At 62.1% G+C, this 21,520-nt stretch overlaps 1 protein-coding gene across 4 annotated transcripts in view; it reads left to right on the top strand.

Moving 5' to 3' along the window:
* The first annotated feature begins 1,705 nt into the window (after positions 1 to 1,705).
* CASKIN1 (CASK interacting protein 1) overlaps positions 1,706 to 21,520 on the top strand; it is a 21,064-nt gene continuing 1,249 nt past the window's right edge. The window contains exons 1-19 of one of the 4 annotated variants that reach the window (XM_039478128.2): positions 1,709 to 2,134; positions 9,342 to 9,393; positions 9,495 to 9,592; positions 10,085 to 10,230; positions 10,928 to 11,023; positions 11,104 to 11,234; positions 13,284 to 13,392; positions 13,471 to 13,579; positions 13,673 to 13,767; positions 13,922 to 14,039; positions 15,337 to 15,438; positions 15,546 to 15,634; positions 15,710 to 15,794; positions 15,875 to 15,966; positions 16,779 to 16,889; positions 16,973 to 17,074; positions 18,482 to 18,620; positions 18,782 to 20,788; positions 21,011 to 21,425. In XM_039478128.2, coding sequence (XP_039334062.2) covers positions 2,041 to 2,134; positions 9,342 to 9,393; positions 9,495 to 9,592; positions 10,085 to 10,230; positions 10,928 to 11,023; positions 11,104 to 11,234; positions 13,284 to 13,392; positions 13,471 to 13,579; positions 13,673 to 13,767; positions 13,922 to 14,039; positions 15,337 to 15,438; positions 15,546 to 15,634; positions 15,710 to 15,794; positions 15,875 to 15,966; positions 16,779 to 16,889; positions 16,973 to 17,074; positions 18,482 to 18,620; positions 18,782 to 20,788; positions 21,011 to 21,425 — 4,190 coding nt within the window. In that variant the 5' untranslated portion in view covers positions 1,709 to 2,040. Of the gene's footprint in view, positions 2,135 to 9,341; positions 9,394 to 9,494; positions 9,593 to 10,084; positions 10,231 to 10,927; positions 11,024 to 11,103; positions 11,235 to 13,283; positions 13,393 to 13,470; positions 13,768 to 13,921; positions 14,040 to 15,336; positions 15,439 to 15,545; positions 15,635 to 15,709; positions 15,795 to 15,874; positions 15,967 to 16,778; positions 16,890 to 16,972; positions 17,075 to 18,481; positions 18,621 to 18,781; positions 20,789 to 21,010; positions 21,426 to 21,520 lie in introns of all 4 variants that reach the window. The other 3 variants (XM_074381749.1, XM_074381750.1, XM_074381751.1) reach the window with 3 other exon arrangements.

Raw genomic sequence — 21,520 nt, 5'->3', positions numbered from 1 at the left:
AGCAGCCATTTTTGTGAGCTTTGTGGATACCATTGCAATTTATCCTCCACTCACCTAAGGGGAGGCAGCATGCTTAGGGAGGGAAACACACTTAGGCAGAGTGGGCCATGTGTGGTGGCTCATGCCTGTAATCCCAGTGCTTTGGGAGTCTGAGGTGGGAGGACTGCTTGAGGCCAGGAGTTCGAGACCAGCCTAGGTAACATACTGAGACCTCATCTCTACTAAAATAAAAATAAAAATAAATTAGCCAGGTGCTACTCAGGAGGCTGAGGCAGAAGGATCGCTTGAGCCTGGGAGGTCGGAGGCTGCAGCGAGCTATGATGGCACCACTACACCTCAGCCTGGGCGACAGAGCAAGACCCTGTTTCAATAAAAAAGAAAAAAGAAAGACAAGGTGACCAGCTCATGGTCACAAACCAACTAAGAGAGCAAATAGGACACATCCAGAGGTGTGGGTGCACAGCCTAGACTCACAACCTCAAGACTCTGAGACCCCAGGTGAGTCCCTTGGCTTCTTCAAACCTCAGTTTATTCATCTGTAAAATGGGGACGGTGAGTCCAATCTCATCTAGGAGTCGACCAGCACAGTGCCTGACCCAGCAGGTACTCAACTGGTTGCTGGAAAGGGCAAGAGGAAGGGCCCTAGCATTTGGGGACCCCCCAGGAGCCCAGCATGTGCTGAAAGACCGAGGGCTGCTACCTAAACCTAACAGATCCCACAGAGGGAACTGCCAGCTGCTGACAGGACGCCAGGACCCACTCCCTGTCACCTTCCCTGTCTCTGCCCTCTGACCTCCTACATCCCTCAACCTGCTCAATGGTCTGGGGCCACAGGGAGTGGGGGCGTCAGGCCACGCCTCATAGTATGGGTGCCACCCTCCCCAAATTCCCCTAATATCCTTGTCTGCTTGGGTGATGAGGGAAATGGAGCCAGAGCCCGTACTCAGACCCCCACTGATCTGCCTCTAGAATGCTGCAGGCCCGATGGGAGGGGGCCTGAGACGCAGGGTGGCCCAAGCCTTCAGGCAGCTCAGAGGGTGACAAGTCGGGGCCTCCAGCACCCATGAAGCCGGACCAGCCTGCCTGGGCTGCAGGCTGGAGAGTGGGCAGGCGCAGGCCGGGGGCAGGTTGGTGCCCGCGGGAGGTTCCAGTCTCGTAGGGGTGGAGATGGAGGCGACCCCCAGTCGGTGCCAGGAGTGGGGAGTTGAGCTCCCTCCGTGGTGGGGGTGGGGACCACTCTGAGGTCCGGCTTCGGACTGAGGCTGGGGGAAGCTCTGGCGCCCGCATTATTTGCGGAGAGCAGCAGGAGGATGCTTGGGGGTTGGGGGTGCGGGTTCCCTGACACCGAATTCATTATTGGGAGATTCCTCTTCACAATCCCTCTACACCTCCCACGGGAACCCCGGGCCAGGAACGCCTGACAGCCTGGCGGGCCGGCTACGGGGCCACTGGCGCCTCGGTCTCTCAGTGCCCAGTCCCCGCCCGCCCGCTGCCTCGGAACCCTCCCCCGCAGGTCCCGCAGCCTCTGGAAGCGTCTCCCGGCTCAGCCCCGCGCCGCCGCCGCTGCGTCGGGGCTTCCAGTCCACCCCCGGCGGCCGCGTCCTCAACCGGGTTAGCCGCCCCAGACCGCCCGCGTCCGCAGAGGCCGAGCCTGAGCGCGCGGCGCGCACGTGGGGAGGGGGCGTCCCGGGGCGGACGTGGGGAGGGCGGAGCCACGGGCCCGGGCGCGCGGCCGGCGCGGGCTGACGGAGGTCGGCGGCCCGGGTGCGGACCCCGGCGTCCGGGAGGCGGCGCCAGGTGCCGCGCCCCCGCCCCGCGACCGCCACGCGCCCCCGCCCCCGGGCCGCCCCCCGCCCGTGACGCGCTCCCCGCCTCCTCCGCGCCGGTAGCCCGAACCCGAGCCGGAGCCCGAGGAGGGCGAAGGGGCGGCGGGCGGCGAGGAGGCGGCGGAGGAGGCGGCCGGTGCCGCGGGGCCGCCGCCGCCTCTGAGCCGCGCCGAGCGCACGAGCGCAGCCGCGTCGCTGCGGCCCCGGCCGCGCCATGGGGAAGGAGCAGGAGCTGGTGCAGGCGGTGAAGGCGGAGGACGTAGGGACCGCGCAGAGGCTGCTGCAGAGGCCGCGGCCCGGGAAAGCCAGTGAGTGCCGGGGGCGCGGGGCGCGGGCGGGAGCCCTGGGGCCCCTCCCCGGCGCGGAACCCCTCTACCCCGCCCGACGCCAGGCGGGGAGGGGACGCTGTCGGGTCCCCGGGGGCGGGGCGGGGCCAGCAGCTCCCAGACCCTCAGTCCGTGCCCCCCACCCGCTGCTCCCAGCACTGGAGATGGGGCGGCCCGGAGCGTCGGCCGTCACCCTGAGCCCCCCAGCGGGCACCTGGCGGAACCCTCCTCCTGGGCCGCGGGCCTTCGCATCCCTCCCTCCCTGCCTCCGTCCCCCCCTTCTCAGGCTGCAGGCTGACAGCTGGAGGTCTCTGCTGGGGCCTGCAAAGGGCGAGGCGGATGCTCCCCCCGCCAAACGCACCGGGCAGATAGGGAGGGGGCCCCTGTGGCGAGAAGCGACCCGGTAGCTGACAGTCCCTGGCAGACCCCCTCCCCGCCCCATGTTTAATAACACGCTTTGCAGGGAAGGTGGGGGCAGGACCACGCTGGGGGTGTGGCTGCCCTGGCATGGCCGGTGGGGGGCCATTTACTGATGGAAGAGCAGAGGCCCAAGGTCGCCCAGCCCAGGGCAGACTGGACTCCAGGCAGGGCCGGCCTGGGGGCAAGGGCTTGGGGCCCTGCTCAGGCAGGCTCCAGCAGACCCAGGGGACCCCCAGCTTCCCTGCTGGGAAAAGAGGCCATGAGGGAGTCGGGGACCACCATTGGCCATCCCTAGCTTGCGCTGTAGGGGCCCAGGTAAAGGGCTGGGAGCTGGGAGCCCTGATCCCAGCACTCATCCTGGCTCAGCGCGTAGCCTCCCTGGGGGCCGCTGGAGATGGATGGATGGGCGTGTGGACCAGCCGCGTGTGCGGCTGCGCACGTATAGCCGTGTCAGTGTGTCAGGGCACCTGTGCGGGCACAGGCAGGGCTCTGCAGGTCGGCATGTGGGGTCTGGGCGTCCTCCCTCCTCACTCCACCCCCACAGACTGTAAGCCAGAGAGTCCCCCTCCCCTTCCTCCAGGGGGATGCCAAGGACTGGGACTGGCTCCTGGGAGGTGGGAGGACCTAGAGTCCCAGAAGGACAACAGCTCCCCGGCGCCCCCCACCCCCCACCCCATCCGCTTCGCCAGCGGCCCCTGACTGGCTGGCCAGCTCCTGTCCATTGCGTGCAGTAAGAGCAAGGGGGTACCGGTGCCTTGCAGGCTGCCTGGAGCTGATTTCAGGTCCCAGGGCTCAGCAAGGGAGAGCTTATGGGCAGAAGCAGCCTCAGCTGAGCCTGGAAAGCATGTGTGGGGATTGAGAGGGAAGGTGAGGTAAAGGCTTCCACCTAGTGGTCGCATGACCTTGGGTACAGACAACTCCAGCTCTGTGGACCTCAGTCTCCTCATCTGTAGGATGGGATGTCAGCCTGACGTTGGGGTCCTAAGACCAGTGAGCCTCGGCACTTGAAGCCCAGGCATTCAGTAAGTGCCCAGTAAATGCCAGCGACAATCTCAGCCTCAGGCCAGGGGCAGGAGAAGTGGGGGCTTCAACTCTGGGGGTTCCTCTTCCCTTCTATTGTGGCCATTCTGGGGAGGTGTGGGGGCTCCCACCCTCACCTGGGTCTCTGCCTGTTCTGCCTGGCCTCTGGGGCAGGAGAGACACCTGCCCTGGCCCTGTCTGTGCTCTCTGACTCACAGGGGCGGGTGTAATAAATCAGAGGAGAAATCCCTCCATGAATTAGCTCGGTTGTCATGGCAACGCTGGCCTGCTTTGGAGTAAGATGTATTTTGATTCAGCAAAGTACAGCTGAGTTTGGGCCACGAGGTGGGGGGTGTCCAGCAGTGTCCTCCACGGCCCCCTGAGCCCAGGGCTGTCACCATCAGCCTTGCTTCCAGGGTCCCCTCTGGGCACCCAGCCCCTTCCCTCCATCCCCCAGCTCCAGAGTCACCCCAGGCTCAGCCAGCCCCCAAGTCGCCCCACCCTCAAGGGAGCCTCCTGTGCCTGCACACGCACACTTAGCAGCTGTCCTTGAGGGGAAGAGGAACCTGCTCTGGGGGAGATGCTGGGGCAGGAGCTGGCCTCCTGCTGACTGGGAGGGGTGCACTCTTCCCTCTGACCCAGACCCCATCCATAGATGCCCCTGTCCACGGAGGCAGGTCTGATAATGCCCTGGAGGACACCCCTGAGCACCAAGAGCCAGTGCCCCCCACCCTCTCACCTTGGCCCACTAATGGCTCCCTTCTAGCCTGGGGTATGGATTGGACTCCAGAGGTGGGGACAGGCTCAGGACAGCAGTGAGAGGGCTGGTCATGGCTAAGGGTTTTTGTTGTTGTTGTTTTTTGTTTTTTGTTTGAGACCGGAGTCTTGCTTTGTCACCCAGGCTGGAGTACAGTGGCTCGATCTCAGCTCACTGCAAACTCCCATCTCCCTGGTTCAAGCGATTCTTCTGCCTCAGCTTTTGAGTAGCTGGGACTACAGGCACATGCCACCATGCCTGGCTAATTTTTATATTTTTATTAGAGACAGGGTTTTACTGTATTGCCCAGACTGGTCTCAAACTCCTGACCTCGTAATCTGCCTGCCTCCTTCTCCCAAAGTGCTGGGATTACAGACGTGAGCCACTGCACCTGGCCTGGGGGCGAAGGTTTTACTGTCATAGAGTTACAGGGCTTAGGGACCTCTTGGAGAGGGAGGGGGCTCCTGGACTGTCATCCTGGCCCTAACCCCCTCTAGCCATGCTCTGCTTCTGCTTCATCCAGAGAACCTGTTTTCAGGTGAAACAGCCCCCAGCCCCAGGCCCTTCTCAGTTCTGGAACCTTCTTGGGTACCCACTTTCCCCTAAAGGAATTGGGGTTAGCATGTCCCAAGACCTCAAGCTGCCCCCATCCAATTTCAGCTGTTTTCCCTCTTGAGGAGACCATAGGTGGGGAGAGGGATGAGATGGCTTTAGTCATGTACCCCTCCTCACGTGGGGGTGCTCCCCTTCCTGAGGGAGACTCCCCTCCCCCACCAGCATCTGTCACTTTCTGGGTTTGACCTCCAGCCCCTTTGAGATTTCAGCCTCTGCAGGTGTGATGTGGCTGGGTGAGAAGGTGGGTTCCACACTGAGCTCTCTGGCTGCCTTAGCTGGGGAAGTGAGGACAGGGCCAGGCTTGGGCAGTCCTGGGGACATGCTGAGGGCTGGCTGCCCTGGAGCAAAAGAGCGGGGTCAGCATTCCAGGGGGAGAACCTCCTGAGTGTGGCCCTGGCAGAGATGCCTGGGACAGTGACATCTGTACTCCCTTCAGCTGATGGGCAAGAGACAATGACAGCCCGGCAACATAATTCCCAGGTCCTCATGCAAAATGAAAACGCAGGGCCCTTTGCTCAAAAAATAAGAATTTCAGGCCCGTCGCGGTAGCTCATGCTTGTAATCCCAGCACTTTGGAAGTCCGAGGCAAGCAGATCACCTGAGGTCAGGAGTTCGAGACCAGGCTGACCAACTTGGAGAAATCCCGTCTCTACTCAAAATACAGAATTAGCCAGGTGTGGTGGTGCATGCCCGTAATCCCAGCTACTTGGGAGGCTGAGGCAGGAGAATCACTTGAACCCGGGAGGTAGAAGCTGTGGTGAGTCGAGATCAGGCTGTTGCACTCCAGCGTGGGTAAAAGGAATGAAACTCTTGTCTCCCAAAAAAAGAAAAAGAATTGCAAGATGGTGACAGGGGAGCATCCCCAGGTGTGGGGGCCCTTCTGAACCAAGCATAGGCCACACACCCATGAAGCCACAGAGGTGGGCAGGCAGCATGTGGGTGACCAGGAGATCAGTCCAGTCCCCAGCTAACTGAGTACCTTGTCTGCACAGGGCATCGTTTTAGCAACCGAGGATTCTGCAGTGAGCAGAACAGATGAGGGCCTTTGTCCCCTTGGTGCTTGTAATTGAGTGATGGAGATGGGTAAAAGCAAGAGCGGAAAGACGTTGACGTGTTAGGTGGTGATGAGGGCCACCGAGTCAGGCACAGTAGCTGCGAGGCGGGCAGTGTTCACTTCAGATGGGCAGAGCATACTGAGTGAGTGACCTGTGGGTAAAGACCTGAAAAACGTCAGGGAGGCCGTGGGGGTAACTAGGGTGGAGGAGTCCACACATGTGCATAGGGTGAGGGAGGCGGTGGGGGTACCAAGGAAAGAAGAACTGCACATGCGCATAGGGTGAGGGAGGCGGTGGGGGTACCAAGGAAAGAAGAACCGCACATGCGCATAGGGTGAGGGAGGCTGCACATGCGCACAGGGTGAGAGGCCGGGGGATAACTAGGGAAGAGGAGCCGCACAGGCACACAGGGTGAGGAAGGCCACGGGGATAACAGAGACAAGGAGTTGCACATGCGCACAAGGTGAGGAGGGCCGTGGGAAGAACTAGGAAGAGGAGCCGCGCATGCGCACAGAGCATGTGCAAAGGCCCTGCCACAGGGCGGCCTGTAGGTTGAGGGGTCTGGAGGCCTATGTAGCTGCAGCAGGAGTGATGGAAGTAATGCGAGCTAAGAGCAAAACAGCAGCCCCTCACACACAGCCATTGTCCAATCCCAGCTTCCCCTTCTGGCATGGTCACTGTCCAGTCTCAGCCTCCCCTCCCAGTGAGACCGGTGCTGCCAGGGAGGGGGTCTTCAGGAGAGGGGTGGGAGGATCTTGACCCGTGTTCTCAATCTCTTTTTTTTTTTTTTTTTCTTTTTTTGAGATAGAATCTGGCTCTGCTGCCTAGGCTGGAGCACAGTGGCATGATGTCAGTTTACTGCAACCTCCTCCCAGGTTCAAGCGATTATCCTGCCACAGCCTCTGGAGCAGCTGGGACTACAGGCATGTGCCACCACGCCTGGCTAATTTTTAAAATTTTTACTAGAGACAGGGTTTCACCATGTTGGTCAGTCTGGTCTCGAACTCCTGACCTCACGATCCACCCACCTCAGCCTCCCAAAGTGCTAGGATTACAGGCATGAACCAAAGTGCCTGGCCTCTTTTTTTTTTTTTTTTTTTTTTTTTTTTTTTTTTTTGTGACAGGATCTTGCTCTGCTGCCCAGGCTGCAGTGCAATGGCATGATGTCAGCTCACTGCAACCTCCTCCCAGGTTCAAGCGATTATCCTGCCACAGCCTCCAGGGCAGCTGGGACTACAGGCACGTGCCACCACGCCTGGCTAATTTTTAAAATTTTTACTAGATACAGGGTTTCACCATGTTGGTCAGGCTGGTCTCGAACTCCTGACCTCATGATCCACCCACCTCAGCCTCCCAAAGTGCCAGGATTACAGGCATGAACCAAAGTACCTGGTCTCTTTTTTTTTTGAGATAGGATCTTGCTCTGTTGCCCAGGCTGGAATGCAGTAGTGCAGTCATGGCTCACTGCAGCCTTAACCTCTCCGGCTCAAGTGATCCTCCCACCTCAGCCTCCCAAGTAGTGGGGACCACAGGCACACATCTCCATGCCTGGCTAATTTTGTTTCTTTTATTTTTTGTAGAAACAAAGTCTTTCTATGTTGGTCAGGCTCGTCTTGAACTCCTGGCCACAAGTGATCCTCCTGCCTCAGCCTTCTAAAGTGCTGAGATTACAGGCGTGAGCCACTGCACAGAGGCTGACTCATGTTTTTCCAGGGAAACATGCAGTGGGTGTGGAGGTTAGACCAAGGGATGCAGGAGGATCTTAGTGACACCACTGAGGAGGGGATGGGACGAATCCTGCCAGAGATGCTGGCCTGGGCCAGGGCAGTGACAGTGGCCATGGGGAGATGGGCTAGGGTTTCAAGTGTGCTCTGGGGGTGTCTGGAAGGCAGAGCTGACAGACAAGCTACAGGTGCACAGGAAAGGCCCCAGGGCTGGCTCCAAGGTTTTGGCCTGGGCCATGGTCAGGATGGCATTGCCACTAACCAAGAGGGACACCAGTGCCAGCAGTGTCTGAACAGAGGAGGAGGGGCCAGCGAGGCTGGGACCCCTTTGCTTGCCAGGAGAAACCCCTGGCTGGAGAGAGGTGGGGGTGGGATCCCTGTACGGCTAATACTAGTAATCGCCACACACCAAGACCTGACTTGTGCCAGGCCCTGCAAGCTTTATGTCTGGAAATACTCTCATGCCTCCAGGAGGCCCTGTTAGCACCCACTGCTCCAGCTCAGGGAAGGCACCAACAGCCAAGGCCACAGGCTGGTGAGTGGCAGAGCAGAGATTTGAATTCATAGCTGTCTGGCTCCCTTGTTCAACCTTGTGGGTCATCAGGAGACTCACACTCTGTGTCCAGTGGCTGAGACCAAGGCCAGGGCAGCCGGGGCTGCTGTGGCTCACTGTGCAAGCCCTGCAGCCAGCCCTGTGCCTCGACTCCCTCAACTCTCCTGCCCTCAGCACCCGCCCCCCGTCCTAGGCCTGGACAAAGGGGCCTCTGTCCTGCCAGCTCCCCTCTCAGAGTGACTGACCCACAAATGGGTTATATAACCACAGCCCAGATAGGCGGGGGTTTGGCCCGTCTGCTTGGACTGGAGCCCACTGGGAGGTCATTGGTGGGCTTCCCTCCTCTAGTAGCTGGCTGGGAGAGATCAGGTTGGGGGCACCCAGGAGGATGCTGGGGCCCTGAAGGGAGGGCGTGGGCCCCTCTGGCCTCAGGTGCTCCTAGCCCCACCGGGGAGGAGGCGGCCGTTCTCGTGAGGTCACTTAGAGGTGCCAGCCCACTCGCCCGCCTCCCCCTTCTGCTCATCCACACTGGCTGTGGCCCAGGGCTGGCAGTGGGGGTGCTGCATGGTGGAGACGCAGATCCTCCCCCAGAGATACCCCCATTTCCGGGTGTTCCAGCCTCCCTGGCCACCCCCGGCCCCATCTGGATCCTTCTGAGAGACAGATTGGGCCGGCTCTCTCCCTCCCACCATTGGCAGGTGCTCAGCCAGCGTCCCGAGGGAGGGGTGCGCGTGCACATGTGTGTGCCTGTGTGGGTGCACGGCCTTGCCTACTGTCCCCAGGTGGGAACAAGGACCCCAGGCCAGAGGCCTTAGTACTGTGAACCCCCACATCTCAGGACAATGGGACACCAAGGCCCAATCGGCTGGCACTTGGTTGCGGGGCAGAGCTGAAGGTGTGAGTGTGGGAGTGGACGAGTGTCTGCAGACTGAGAGCCCAGCAGAGTTGTGCCTGCCAGGGAGATAGCTGGCACCCTCTCCCTGCCCTTGGGCTGCCTGGAGGGGCTGGCACAGACTCCCCTCACCAAGTCTCCTTCCATCCCCAGAGCTCCTGGGCTCCACCAAGAAGATCAATGTCAACTTCCAGGACCCCGATGGGTGAGTTATGAGCCGGACAGTGCCTGCCTGCATGGGAGGGTGGCTCCTGGGGAGGGATGGGTGCTGGAGCCTCTGCTCTATGTGTCCTCTGCCTGCGCCAGCTTCTCGGCTCTGCACCACGCGGCCCTGAATGGCAACACAGAATTGATCAGCCTGCTGCTGGAGGCCCAGGCCGCTGTGGACATCAAGGACAACAAAGGCAAGACTGACCTAGGGCCTCGGGCGGGGACAGGGGCAGAGGCAGTGGGGGGGCTCCCCAGGGCCTGTGTGGATTCTTGGGTGAGTTCTCAGCCCAGAGTCTCTGTCTAAGTTCAGGCATGTCCTTGTGGGATCAGGGTCCTGGAGGCCAGGGGTGGGCTTGGGGTCAGTGGTCAGGTCCCAGCATTCCCCTACCACCCCCGTATTGGGTTTGGAGTCAGGGGTCAGCCCACAGCAGCCTTCCATCACCCAGCGCTGGGCTTGGGTTGGGGGTCAGCTCCCACCACCCTCTATGCCCCAGGGTTGGTCTTGCGGTCAGTGGTCAGCTCCCAGCACCCCCACCCTCCCAGCACTGGGTTTAGGGCCAGGGTTTGGCTTCCAGCATCCCCCACCAGGGGTAGACCTGGGTTCAGGGGTCAGCTCCCAGCACTTTCCCACCCCCAGGGTGGGCTTGGTGTCAGGGGCTGGCTGCCAGTATCCCCTCACCCCCCAGGCATGCGGCCACTGCACTATGCAGCCTGGCAGGGCCGGAAGGAGCCCATGAAGCTGGTGTTGAAGGCAGGCTCTGCTGTGAACATCCCATCCGATGAGGGCCACATCCCCCTGCACCTGGCAGCCCAGCATGGTCACTATGATGTGGTGAGGCCTGAGTGGGGGCGGAGGTGGGGGCAGCATAGCCTGAGGATGCCCGGGGCTGAGGATGCCCAGAGCTGAAGATGCCCGGGGCCAAGGATGCCCAGAGCTGAGGATGCCCGGGCTGAGGCCTGAGTGGGGGCGGAGGTGGGGGCAGCATAGCCTGAGGATGCCCGGGGCTGAAGATGCCCGGGGCTGAGGATGCCCAGAGCTGAAGATGCCCGGGGCCGAGGATGCCCGGAGCTGAGGATGCCAGGGCTGAGGGTGTGCGGGGCTGAGGATTTGCAGGCTGAGAATGCCCGGGGCTGAAGATGCCTGGGCTGAGGATGCCCGGGGCTGAGGGTGTGCGGGGCTGAGGATTCACAGGCTGAGGATGCCCGGGGCTGAGGATGCCCAGAGCTGAAGATGCCCCGGGCTGAGGATGCCTGGAGCTGAGGATGCCCGGGCTGAGGATGCCCGGGGCTGAGGGTGTGCGGGGCTGAGGATTCGCAGGCTGAGGATGCCCGGAGCTGAAGATGCCCGGGGCTGAGGATGCCTGGGCTGAGGATGCCCGGGCTGAGGACGCCCGGGGCCGAGGATGCCTGGGCTGAAGATGCCCGGAGCTGAGGATGCCTGGGCTGAGGATGCCCAGGGCCAAGGTTTTGCAGGGCTGAGGATTTGCAGGCTGAGGATGCGAGGGCCTGATTGCACCCTTGGCCTCCAGTCTGAGATGCTGCTGCAGCACCAGTCCAACCCATGCATGGTAGATAACTCGGGGAAGACACCCTTGGACCTGGCCTGCGAGTTCGGCCGTGTTGGGGTGAGTCCTCCATGGAGCCCTGTGGGGTGGAGCTGGGGAGCCCCACACCAGGGCCCTTCTACCCTGACCCCTCCTTCAAGGTGGTCCAGCTGCTCCTCAGCAGTAACATGTGTGCGGCGCTGCTAGAGCCCCGGCCGGGGGACGCCACTGACCCCAACGGCACCAGCCCTCTGCACCTCGCAGCCAAGAACGGCCACATCGACATCATCAGGTAGAGCCAGTGGCAGGGAGGGCCTCCGCCTCAGGGTCCCTGGAGTTCAGTAGCAGCCTGGGACTCAGGGCAGTGGCTTCTGGCTTGGGGATAGGGTGGGAATATGCAGGGTCCCAGGTCCATGGTCGAGCCTCTGGCATGGCCTCCAGCGCTCATGTACAGGATGAGCCAGAGGGGCTGGGGAGGGGGCTTCTGCTTGCGCTTTCCGGGCCCTGCTGCCCCTTGGTGCACTCGAGGTACTGAACTCTGAGTCTCAGTTTCCCATCCATAAAGTGGGGCTCACAGCAGCACCTACACTAGCGTCAAACAAGATAGCAGCTGAGAAGTCTTAGCACTGGGAGGGTCCTTCAACAGCACTCACTGTGGGCTGGGCACGGTGGCTCACACTTGTAATCCCAGCACTTTGGCAGGATTGCTTGAGGCCAGAACTTCAAGACCAGCCTAGGCAACAACATGTCAAGATCCTATCGCTACAAAACACAGAAAAAAGCCGGCACGGTGGCTCAAGCCTGTAATCCCAGCACTTTGGGAGGCCGAGGCGGGTGGATCACGAGGTCAAGAGATCGAGACCATCCTGGTCAACATGGTGAAACCCCGTCTCTACTAAAAATACAAAAAATTAGCTGGGCATGGTGGCGCGTGCCTGTAATCCCAACTACTCAGGAGGCTGAGGCAGGAGAATTGCCTGAACCCAGGAGGCGGAGGTTGCGGTGAGCCGAGATCGCGCCATCGCACTCCAGCCTGGGTAACGAGCGAAACTCTGTCTCAAAAAAAAAAAAAAAAAAAAACACAGAAAAATTAGCTGGTTGTGGTGGCACACACCTGTAGACCCCCTTGGGAAGCTGAGGCAGGAGAATCACTTGAGCCCATGAGGTTGAGGCTGCAGTGAATGGATTACACTACTACACTCCAGCCTAGGTGACAGAGAGACCCCGTTTCTAATTTTTTTTTTTTTTAATTTGAGACAGCATCTTGTTCTGTCACCAGGCTGGAGTACAGTGGTGTGATCTCAGTTTACTGCAACCTCTGCCTCCTAGGTTCAAGCGATTCTCCTGCCTCAGCCTCCTGAGTGTCTGGGATTACAGGTACGCACCACCACGACCAGCTAATTTTCATATTTTCAGTAGAGATGGGGTTTCACCATGTTAGCCAGGATGGTCTCAATCTCCTGACCTTGTGATCCACCCACCTCAACCTTCCAAAGTGCTGGGATTATAGGTGTTAGCCACTGTGCCCGGCCTCATCTCTACTTTCTTAAAAAGTGGGCTGAGAGCGGTGGTTCAAAATGTCTGCAATTCCAGCATTTTGGGAAGCCAATGCAGAAGGCTTGCTTGAGCCCGGGAGTTAGAGACCAGCCTGGGCAACATGGCAAAACCTGGTCTTTACAAAAAATAAAAGCAAAACAGAATAAAAGAGCTAGGAACAGTTGCACGTGCCTGTAATCCCAGATATTCTGGAGGCAGAGGCAGGAGGATTGCTTGAGGCCAGGAGTTTGAGGCTGCAGTAAGCCATGATTGCATCATTGCACTCCAGCCTGGGTGACAGAGACCCTGTCTTAGAAAAAGCAGGCCGGACACAGTGGCTCACGCCTATAATCCCAGCACTTTGAGAGACTGAGGAGGTTGGATCAGGTGGTCAGAAATTAAAGACCAATCTGGCCAACATAATGAAACCCCATCTTTACTAAAAATACAAAAAATTAGCTGCATATGGTGGCAGGCACCTGTAATCCCAGCTACTCTGGAGGTTAAGGCTGGAGAATCGCTTGAACCCAGGAGGTGGAGGTTGCAGTGAGCTGAGATCGCACCATTACACTCTAGCCTGGGTGAGAAGAACCAAATCCTGTCTTGGAAAAAAAAAAAAGAGAAGTGAAAAGAAAAAGTGCTCCGCACTCAGTGTATGTCAGAGACATGGGGCAGGGCTGGACAGTCCTCAGCCCCCTAGCGGACCGCTGGGGCACCTGGAAATGGAGGCCTGGTTTGGGGGTGGAGGTGCTGGCGCTGGCTTCCTGCTAGAAAGTTCCGCCTGTCCGCTTCGCCTTCCTGCCAGGCTCCTCCTCCAAGCTGGCATCGACATTAACCGCCAGACCAAGTCCGGCACCGCCTTGCACGAAGCTGCACTCTGCGGGAAGACGGAGGTGGTGCGGCTGCTGCTGGATGTGAGTCTGGGGGCCAGGGGCGCTGGGCCCGGTGGGCTGTGGGGGCTCCTGACAGGGCCTCACGTCTCACGTGTGCAGAGCGGGATCAATGCCCACGTGAGGAACACCTACAGCCAGACAGCCCTGGACATCGTGCACCAGTTCACCACGTCCCAGGCCAGCAGGGAGATCAAGCAGCTGTTGCGAGGTGGGCCCGGGCAGGGCAGAGGAGCAGGGGCTGGGGCTCGAGCTGGGCCAGATCAGTCTGCAGGACTTGGGGGGCCCCCTCCTGTATCCCCAGAGGCCTCGGCAGCCCTGCAGGTCCGGGCGACCAAGGATTATTGCAACAATTACGACCTGACCAGCCTCAACGTGAAGGCCGGGGACATCATCACTGTGAGCATGGCCCCAGGGGCCGTCTCGGCAGGGAGGGGGCAGGACTTGGGCATGCGCACCTCAGAACACCCTCCCGCTGCAACTGGGGGGCCCTGCACAGGAGGCACTGAGATAAGGGGACATCTCCCTGAGCGCTCCTCACCTTACTGGCCAGGTCCTCGAGCAGCATCCGGATGGCCGATGGAAGGGCTGTATCCATGACAACCGGACGGGCAATGACCGGGTGGGCTACTTCCCGTCCTCCCTGGGCGAGGCCATTGTCAAGCGAGCAGGCAAGTCCCACCCTGCCCTGGAGGGGCAGGCGGGAACCTAGCAGTCTGGGCTTGGGGGCTGGAAGCCACGAGTGTGCTGAAGGCGTGAGGGTCTAGCAGGGCTGGGGTTCTGGACGCCGTGGTGTGGTTGAGTGGGGAGCCTCTGGGTGCCTGTCTCTTTGTCCATTCCCACACTTGTTCTTTCATGTGTTCCGCCAAGCCCCTCGTGCCACCACATTCTGGTTCTGAACTGGCCACCAGGGCAGATGGGGACCCAGCTCCCAAAGAGCTTGCCCTGGCGTGGGAAGGGGCAGGGACAGCAAAGTAAACATAGAGGGACATTTACCAACCAGTGACCCAGGGCTTCAGTGAGCCAAGACTGTGCCAGCCTGAGTAAGAGAGCTAGATCCTGTCTTAAAATAATAATGACAAAAAGGCACTCAAGCGTCTGCTCTTGATGAGGAAAAAAGAAAAAACCAAGGCAGAGGCAGGCAAGAGCTTGGCACATCTGAGAAACAGGAGGCTGAGGAGAGGGACCAGGCCACCAGGGGCCCAGGCTGTGAAGCCCCATGTGGCGGCCCCAAGGGACCAGTTTATTTATTTATTTATTTATTTATTTATTTTTGAGGTGGAGTTTTGCTCTTGTTACCCAGGCTGGAGTGCAATGGCGCGATCTCGGCTCACCGCAACCTCCGCCTCCTGGGTTCAGGCAATTCTCCTGCCTCAGCCTCCCGAGTAGCTGGGATTACAGGCACGCACCACCATGCCCAGCTAATTTTTTGTATTTTTAGTAGAGAGGGGTTTCACCATGTTGACCAGGATGATCTTGACCTCTTGACCTCGTGATCCACCCGCCTCGGCCTCCCAAAGTGCTGGGATTACAGGCGTGAGCCACCGCGCCCAGCCTGGGACCAGTTTATTTCTAATGGAGGACATGGAGGTTGACAGGCAGGGCCAGCCCCCACCATGGCCATCTAGCTCCTGAGTGGGAGTCTTGGCTCCAGCTTGTGCAGGGGCTCCTTGTCTGCCCCCTGGTCCCCAGCACAGAGACATTGACACTGTCCAGCAGTCTCCAGCCCACCTGCCTGTAGGACTCCAGGGCCACCGGCACAATGCCTGGGCTGGGCTGCCTCTGCCCCTCTTCTGCTCTAAATGTCTGGGGTAGGAGGGGTCTTCCAAGGGCTGCTGAGCTCCCTGGGGACAACAGTGGGCAGAGAGGACCCCCCAGTGTGGCCGCTTGGCCTCTGTCCCACCTCCCCTCTGTGTCAGCAGCCACCCACGCTAGCCTAGGACTCAGGAGGCTGTGCTCGGCCCACAGGTCCCCGAGCAGGCACTGAACCAAGCCTGCCCCAGGGAGGCAGCTCATCGGGACCCTCTGCACCCCCAGAGGAGATCTGGGTGCTGAGGAAGCCTTTTGCAGGTAGGCCGGGTCCCCGAAGGGCAGAGGTGGCAGGACTTCCTCAAGGCACCACCATGGGGCCAGGCAGGGGCCAGCACCGGCCTCATCCTGCCCCCTCGCGCTGGCAGGTGGGGAACGAAGCGGCAGCGTGAGTGGCGTGGCTGGCAGCCGGGGCAGCGGGAGCCATGCCCTGCATGCGGGATCCGAGGGTGTCAAGGTAGGTGGGGTGGTGGCCAGGGCCAGGGTGACTGGGCTGGGAGCGGGCAGGCAAGCTGGTGTTTCTGGGTTGCAGCTCCTGGCAACGGTGCTTTCCCAGAAGTCCGTCTCCGAGTCCAGCCCGGGGGACAGCCCCATCAAGCCTCCGGAAGGCTCTGCAGGTAAGAGCAAGGATGCTGCCTCACAGCCTGGCAGAGAAGCAGCCTGACAGCCCTTGTCCCCCACCCACTCTCATCCCCAGGTGCGGCCCGGTCCCAGCCTCCAGTGGCCCACGCTGGACAGGTCTATGGGGAGCAGCCGCCCAAGAAGCTAGAGCCAGCATCAGAGGGCAAGGTACAGGGCTTGGGGGGCTCCCAGCATGGGCTCCAGGGAGAGGCGGTCAGGCAGATGGGCACCTACATGGCTTGCCTGGCCTGGCTGTGGCAGGGTTGGGGGCATTGCCAGGCCAGACCCTTTCCTCTGTCTGTGTGTCGTGTGTGTGTCTGCCCGTGTGTACAGGTGTCGTCATTGTGCACGCTGTGTGTGTGGGCCAACCTGTGCCTCTGTGTGTGTGCATGTGTGTGTGTGCGGGGTGCGTGTGTGATGGTGTGGCTGCGAGCTGCACACAAGTGTCTGTGTACAGGTGGAGGGCTGGGTATGAAATGGCGCGGTGCATACATGGACACAGTGTGTGGTGTGTGAGTGCACCCGTGTGTGGCGGAGGCATAAGCTGCTGGCCGAGTTCTGCACGGTGGAGACAAGGCGCCCCTACCTGTGGCCACAGAGCCCACCTTCCAGTGCAGCCCCAGGCCCCTTTCCCAGAGTTCCCTCCTCTGGGGCCACACCACCTGCCTCCCCAAGATGGCACGGGGCGTCCCTGGTGCAGGAGCAGGGGACAGTCAGGGAGGCGTGTGGCGGACAGCAGCCCCCACCCCGGTGGAGATCCAAGACGAAGGCAGAAGGGTGGAGGATGTTCCAGGAGGTGCCTCAGGGACCGCGGACTGAGGATCGTTCACGGGCCAGGCTTGCCAGGGCCTGCTGCAGCTGGAGCAGCGGACAGCGGACTCAACGGCTGCATGGCTCGCCGGCCAAGCAGAGAAGGAGGCGCTGTGGTGGCAGGGCACGGCCAGGTGGGCGAGCTGCAGCGGGTGCCTTGTGTCTTCCAGAGCGCCGAGGCCGTGGGCCAGTGGCTCACCGCGTTCCAGCTGCAGCTCTATGCCCCCAACTTCATCAGTGCTGGCTACGACCTGCCCACCATCAGCCGCATGACCCCCGAGGTGAGCTTTCCACACACTGCCTGCGCCAGCTATGTCCCACGGATGGGCGCAGCCCCCAGCTGACAAGCCTCCCCTCTGCTTAGGACCTCACGGCCATTGGTGTCACCAAGCCGGGCCACCGGAAGAAGATCGCGGCAGAGATCAGCGGCCTAAGCATCCCCGACTGGCTGCCTGAGCACAAACCCGTAAGGCCACCCGCACCCCAGGGGCTGGGCCCAGGACGGGCAGACAGAGAGCCTGCCTCCCAGGCCATAGCCCCCACCCGCCCTCAGGGGCTTGAGGGAGAGGAACATGGAGGATGTCCTGCAAGCAGGGAGCCTCCTGGGTGGCCCCTGTTTTGTCACTGGGGCAGGGGTGAGGTGATGCTGCCCAGGGGCCATTGGAGCTAAGGGACCCTGAAGTCAAGGGAGTCCCCTCCCCATGTCCATGCTGTCACCAGCACTCCCTCCACATGCAGACTGTCACACAGGGACCCCCCAGCCACCGTGCCTCCAAGCATTGCCACTCACATGCAGACTGCAGGGGACCACGCTTATGGCCTGTGCTCACACGCACCCAGGCATGTGCCGACCCACAGAACACCCTGCAGGCGTCCACCAGCTGCCTTCGTGCACACATGCTCCACCGCACGGGTGGCCCTCACCAACAGCCGACACCCCCGTTTCCAGTGATAACCTGCACGCGCCATGGCAGGTGTGGTCATTAGCGGAAGTGTGTGTGCGGTGGGATGGGTTCTGGGCCTGTAGAAGGTGGGCCCAGGCCTAGTCCAACCTGAAGCGGACTCTCTGGGCCTCACACTGAACTCTGGGTTCCCAGTGGGAGAGGTGATCGGTGGCTGTCAAAAGCCACCTGGCAGGCGGGTCTGCACTCACCCTACCTTGCCCCACTCAGCTGGTGGCTCAGTGGTCCTGCTGGGGGTCACGTCCTGGTCCCACAGGCCTTGCCGTGCACCCAGGGTGGCTATGTGCGCCAAGAGCAGGTGCATGAGTGAATTCCAGCTGGGAGCGTGGATGCCTGGACGCCACTCGGAGAGTGATCGGTGTTTGTTGGTGCAGACTGCTGTGCGTGTTGGCACGTGTGTGTGTTGTGGCTGTGTGTGGCCGTGCATCTGATGCAGGTGGGAAAACAGTGAGAGGTCAGCGTATGACGTGGGATGGGGTGCTGGTTCCCATGTGTGGCTGGGAGTGCAGCATGCAGGGCGTGTGTGTGTTCCTGTACCAGGTGTGGCCCTGTGCGTCTGTGTCCACGACTCTGGGGTGTGTCTCCTCATGGTGCTGTGCCTGTGGCTGCCTGGCCAGGTGGGAAAGTACCTTCTTTCACCCTGCCATGACAAGGGTGTTCTGTGGATGCAGTCAGTCGTGTGTGTGTAGTCAGCCGTGTGTGAGCACGTGTGTTCGCTGTGTGGCACGCAATGCCTAGTGTCTGAGCCGAGGCTCTGCCTACGTTTCTGGTGCCAACGCCTTGGGCTATCCGTTTGTCCTTCTGTCTGTTTGTGCCCCAGGGGCCCAGTGTCCCCTCCTCTTCCAGCTCCAAGTAGGTGGGCAGGGTGCAGGCAACCAGCCCAGGTGGCCCCGTCTGTCTCTACTCCGTAGGCTAACCTGGCCGTGTGGCTGTCCATGATTGGCCTAGCCCAGTACTACAAGGTGCTGGTGGACAATGGCTACGAGAACATAGATTTCATCACCGACATCACCTGGGAGGACCTGCAGGAGATTGGCATTACCAAGCTGGGTGAGGCTCCAGCCCAGACCCTAGCCCCAGTGCAGCCCCAGCTCCAGCCTTAGCTCCAGCCCCAGCCCCAGCCCCAGCCCCAGCCCCCAGCTGAGCCGGTAGCCCAGCCTCTGCTCCTCTACCTCCTGGTCCACCTGACCTGCTCCCTGCGCCCCACTCAGGACACCAAAAGAAGCTGATGCTGGCTGTTAGGAAGCTGGCAGAACTGCAGAAGGCTGAATACGCCAAGTATGAGGGGGGCCCCCTGCGCCGGAAGGCACCCCAGTCACTTGAAGTGATGGCCATCGAGTCTCCACCCCCACCTGAGCCTGCACCGGCCGACTGCCAGTCCCCTAAGATGACCACCTTCCAGGACAGTGAGCTCAGTGACGAGCTGCAGGCTGCCATGACTGGCCCGGCTGAGGTGGGGACCACCGCCGACAAGCCCTCCAGCCACCTGCCACCTACCCCAAGGGCCACCACACGGCAGGAACCCAGCCTGGGTGGCCGGGCACGGCACATGAGCAGCTCACAGGAGCTACTGGGCGACGGGCCCCCTGGGCCCAGCAGTCCCATGTCTCGAAGCCAGGAGTACCTGCTGGATGAGGGCTCAGCCCCTGGCACTCCACCCAAGGAGGCCCGGCCAGGCCGTCATGGTCACAGCATCAAGAGGGCTAGCGTGCCCCCTGTGCCTGGCAAGCCCCGGCAGGTCCTCCCACCAGGTACCAGCCACTTCACGCCCCCTCAGACGCCCACCAAAACCCGGCCAGGCTCTCCCCAGGCCCCTGGGGGACCTCATGGTCCAGCCCCAGCTACGGCCAAGGTGAAGCCCACCCCACAGCTGCTGCCGCCAACAGAGCGCCCCATGTCACCCCGCTCCCTGCCTCAGTCACCCACACACCGTGGCTTTGCCTACGTGCTGCCCCAGCCTGTGGAGGGCGAGGCGGGGCAGGCAGCCCCAGGGCCTGCGCCCCCACCTGTGCCGACGGCTGTGCCTACACTGTGCCTGCCCCCCGAAGCCGATGCGGAGCCGGGGCGGCCCAAGAAGCGAGCCCACAGTCTGAATCGCTACGCGGCCTCCGACAGCGAGCCTGAGCGGGACGAGCTGCTGGTGCCTGCTGCTGCGGGCCCCTACGCCACAGTCCAGCGGCGTGTGGGCCGCAGCCACTCGGTGAGGGCGCCCGCGGGCGCCGACAAGAACGTCAACCGCAGCCAGTCCTTTGCGGTGCGCCCTCGAAAGAAGGGGCCCCCGCCACCCCCACCCAAGCGCTCCAGCTCGGCCCTGGCCAGTGCCAATCTGGTGGATGAGCCAGTGCCAGACGCCGAGCCTGAGGATGGCCTGCTGGGGGTCCGGGCACAGTGCCGGCGGGCCAGTGATCTGGCTGGCAGTGTGGACACGGGCAGTGCCGGCAGCGTGAAGAGCATCGCTGCCATGCTGGAGCTGTCCTCCATTGGCGGTGGGGGCCGGGCTGCCCGAAGGCCTCCCGAGGGCCACCCCACTCCCCGCCCTGCCAGCCCAGAGCCGGGCCGGGTGGCCACGGTGCTGGCCTCAGTGAAGCACAAAGAGGCCATTGGGCCCGGCGGCGAGGTGGTGAACCGGCGCCGCACACTCAGCGGGCCAGTCACTGGACTTCTAGCCACTGCCCGCCGGGGGCCTGGGGAGTCGGCAGACACAGGCCCCATTGTGGAGGATGGCACTGGCCGGCAGCGGCCTCGGGGTCCCTCCAAGGGCGAAGTGGGTGTCGAGGGCCCGCCCTTGGCCAGGGTGGAGGCCAGCGCCACACTCAAGAGGCGCATCCGGGCCAAGCAGAACCAGCAGGAAAACGTCAGGTTCATCCTGACTGAGTCTGACACGGTCAAGCGCCGGCCCAAAGCCAAGGAGCGGGAGGCCGGGCCGGAGCCACCACCGCCACTGTCCGTGTACCAGAATGGCACTGGCACCGTGCGCCGCCGACCGGCCTCAGAGCAGGCTGGGCCTCCGGAGCTGCCCCCACCGCCCCCGCCTGCTGAACCCCCGCCCACCGACCTGGTGCACCTACCCCCGCTGCCCCCGCCGGAGGGCGAAGCCCGGAAGCCAGCCAAGCCGCCTGTCTCTCCCAAGCCCGTTCTGACGCAGCCCGTGCCCAAGATCCAGGGCTCACCCACACCCACCTCCAAGAAGGTGCCGCTGCCAGGCCCTGGCAGCCCAGGTAGGCGTATGCGACCAGCCACGGTGGGGTGAGGGGGCGGCAGGACCCTGTCCCACCTCCCTACTCGGTGGTCTGAGGGGATTTTCTTTTCCTGGAGTTGATGGTGGGGTGGGAGTGTGTCCAGGGCTGGGGGCAAGCTGAGCAGGGTCCTTCCTGGTCCGCGAGCAGGCCGGGGCAGGGGGCGCGGCGGCGGGGCTTGTGCCAGCGTGGTCCTCCCCGCAGAGGTGAAGCGTGCCCACGGCACGCCGCCGCCCGTGTCTCCCAAGCCGCCGCCGCCACCCACAGCGCCCAAGCCCGCCAAGGCAGCCTCGGTGCTGCCTTCGGGCAGCGCCGGCCCTTCGCCCGCGCCCTCGCCCGCGCGCCAGTCACCTGCCGCCCTCGCCAAGCCGCCCAGCACGCCACCCTCGCTGGCTGCCAGCCCCGCCAAGCCCCCGTCCCCCGGCGCTCCTGCGCTGCACGTGCCCGCCAAGCCCCCGCGCGCCGCCGCCGCAGCTGCCGCTGCGCCCCCTGCCGCGCCAGAAGGCGCCTCGCCCGGCGACAGCGCCCGGCAGAAGCTGGAGGAGACGAGCGCTTGCCTGGCGGCGGCGCTGCAAGCAGTAGAGGAAAAGATCCGGCAGGAGGATGGGCAGGGTCCGCGGTAGGTGTTGGGCGGGACCTGGGGGCGGGGGGCGGGGCTAGTCGAGATGGGCGTGGCCCGCCTCCGCCTGCTCACGCCCTGCGCGCCGCACCCTG

The sequence above is a fragment of the Saimiri boliviensis genome, chromosome 12 (assembly GCF_048565385.1).
Source record: "Saimiri boliviensis isolate mSaiBol1 chromosome 12, mSaiBol1.pri, whole genome shotgun sequence".
In the NCBI taxonomy this organism is placed as follows: Eukaryota; Metazoa; Chordata; class Mammalia; order Primates; family Cebidae; genus Saimiri; species Saimiri boliviensis.
The sequence above is the reverse complement of the archived record's forward strand: the minus strand, read 5'-3'. Positions and strand labels throughout refer to the sequence as shown.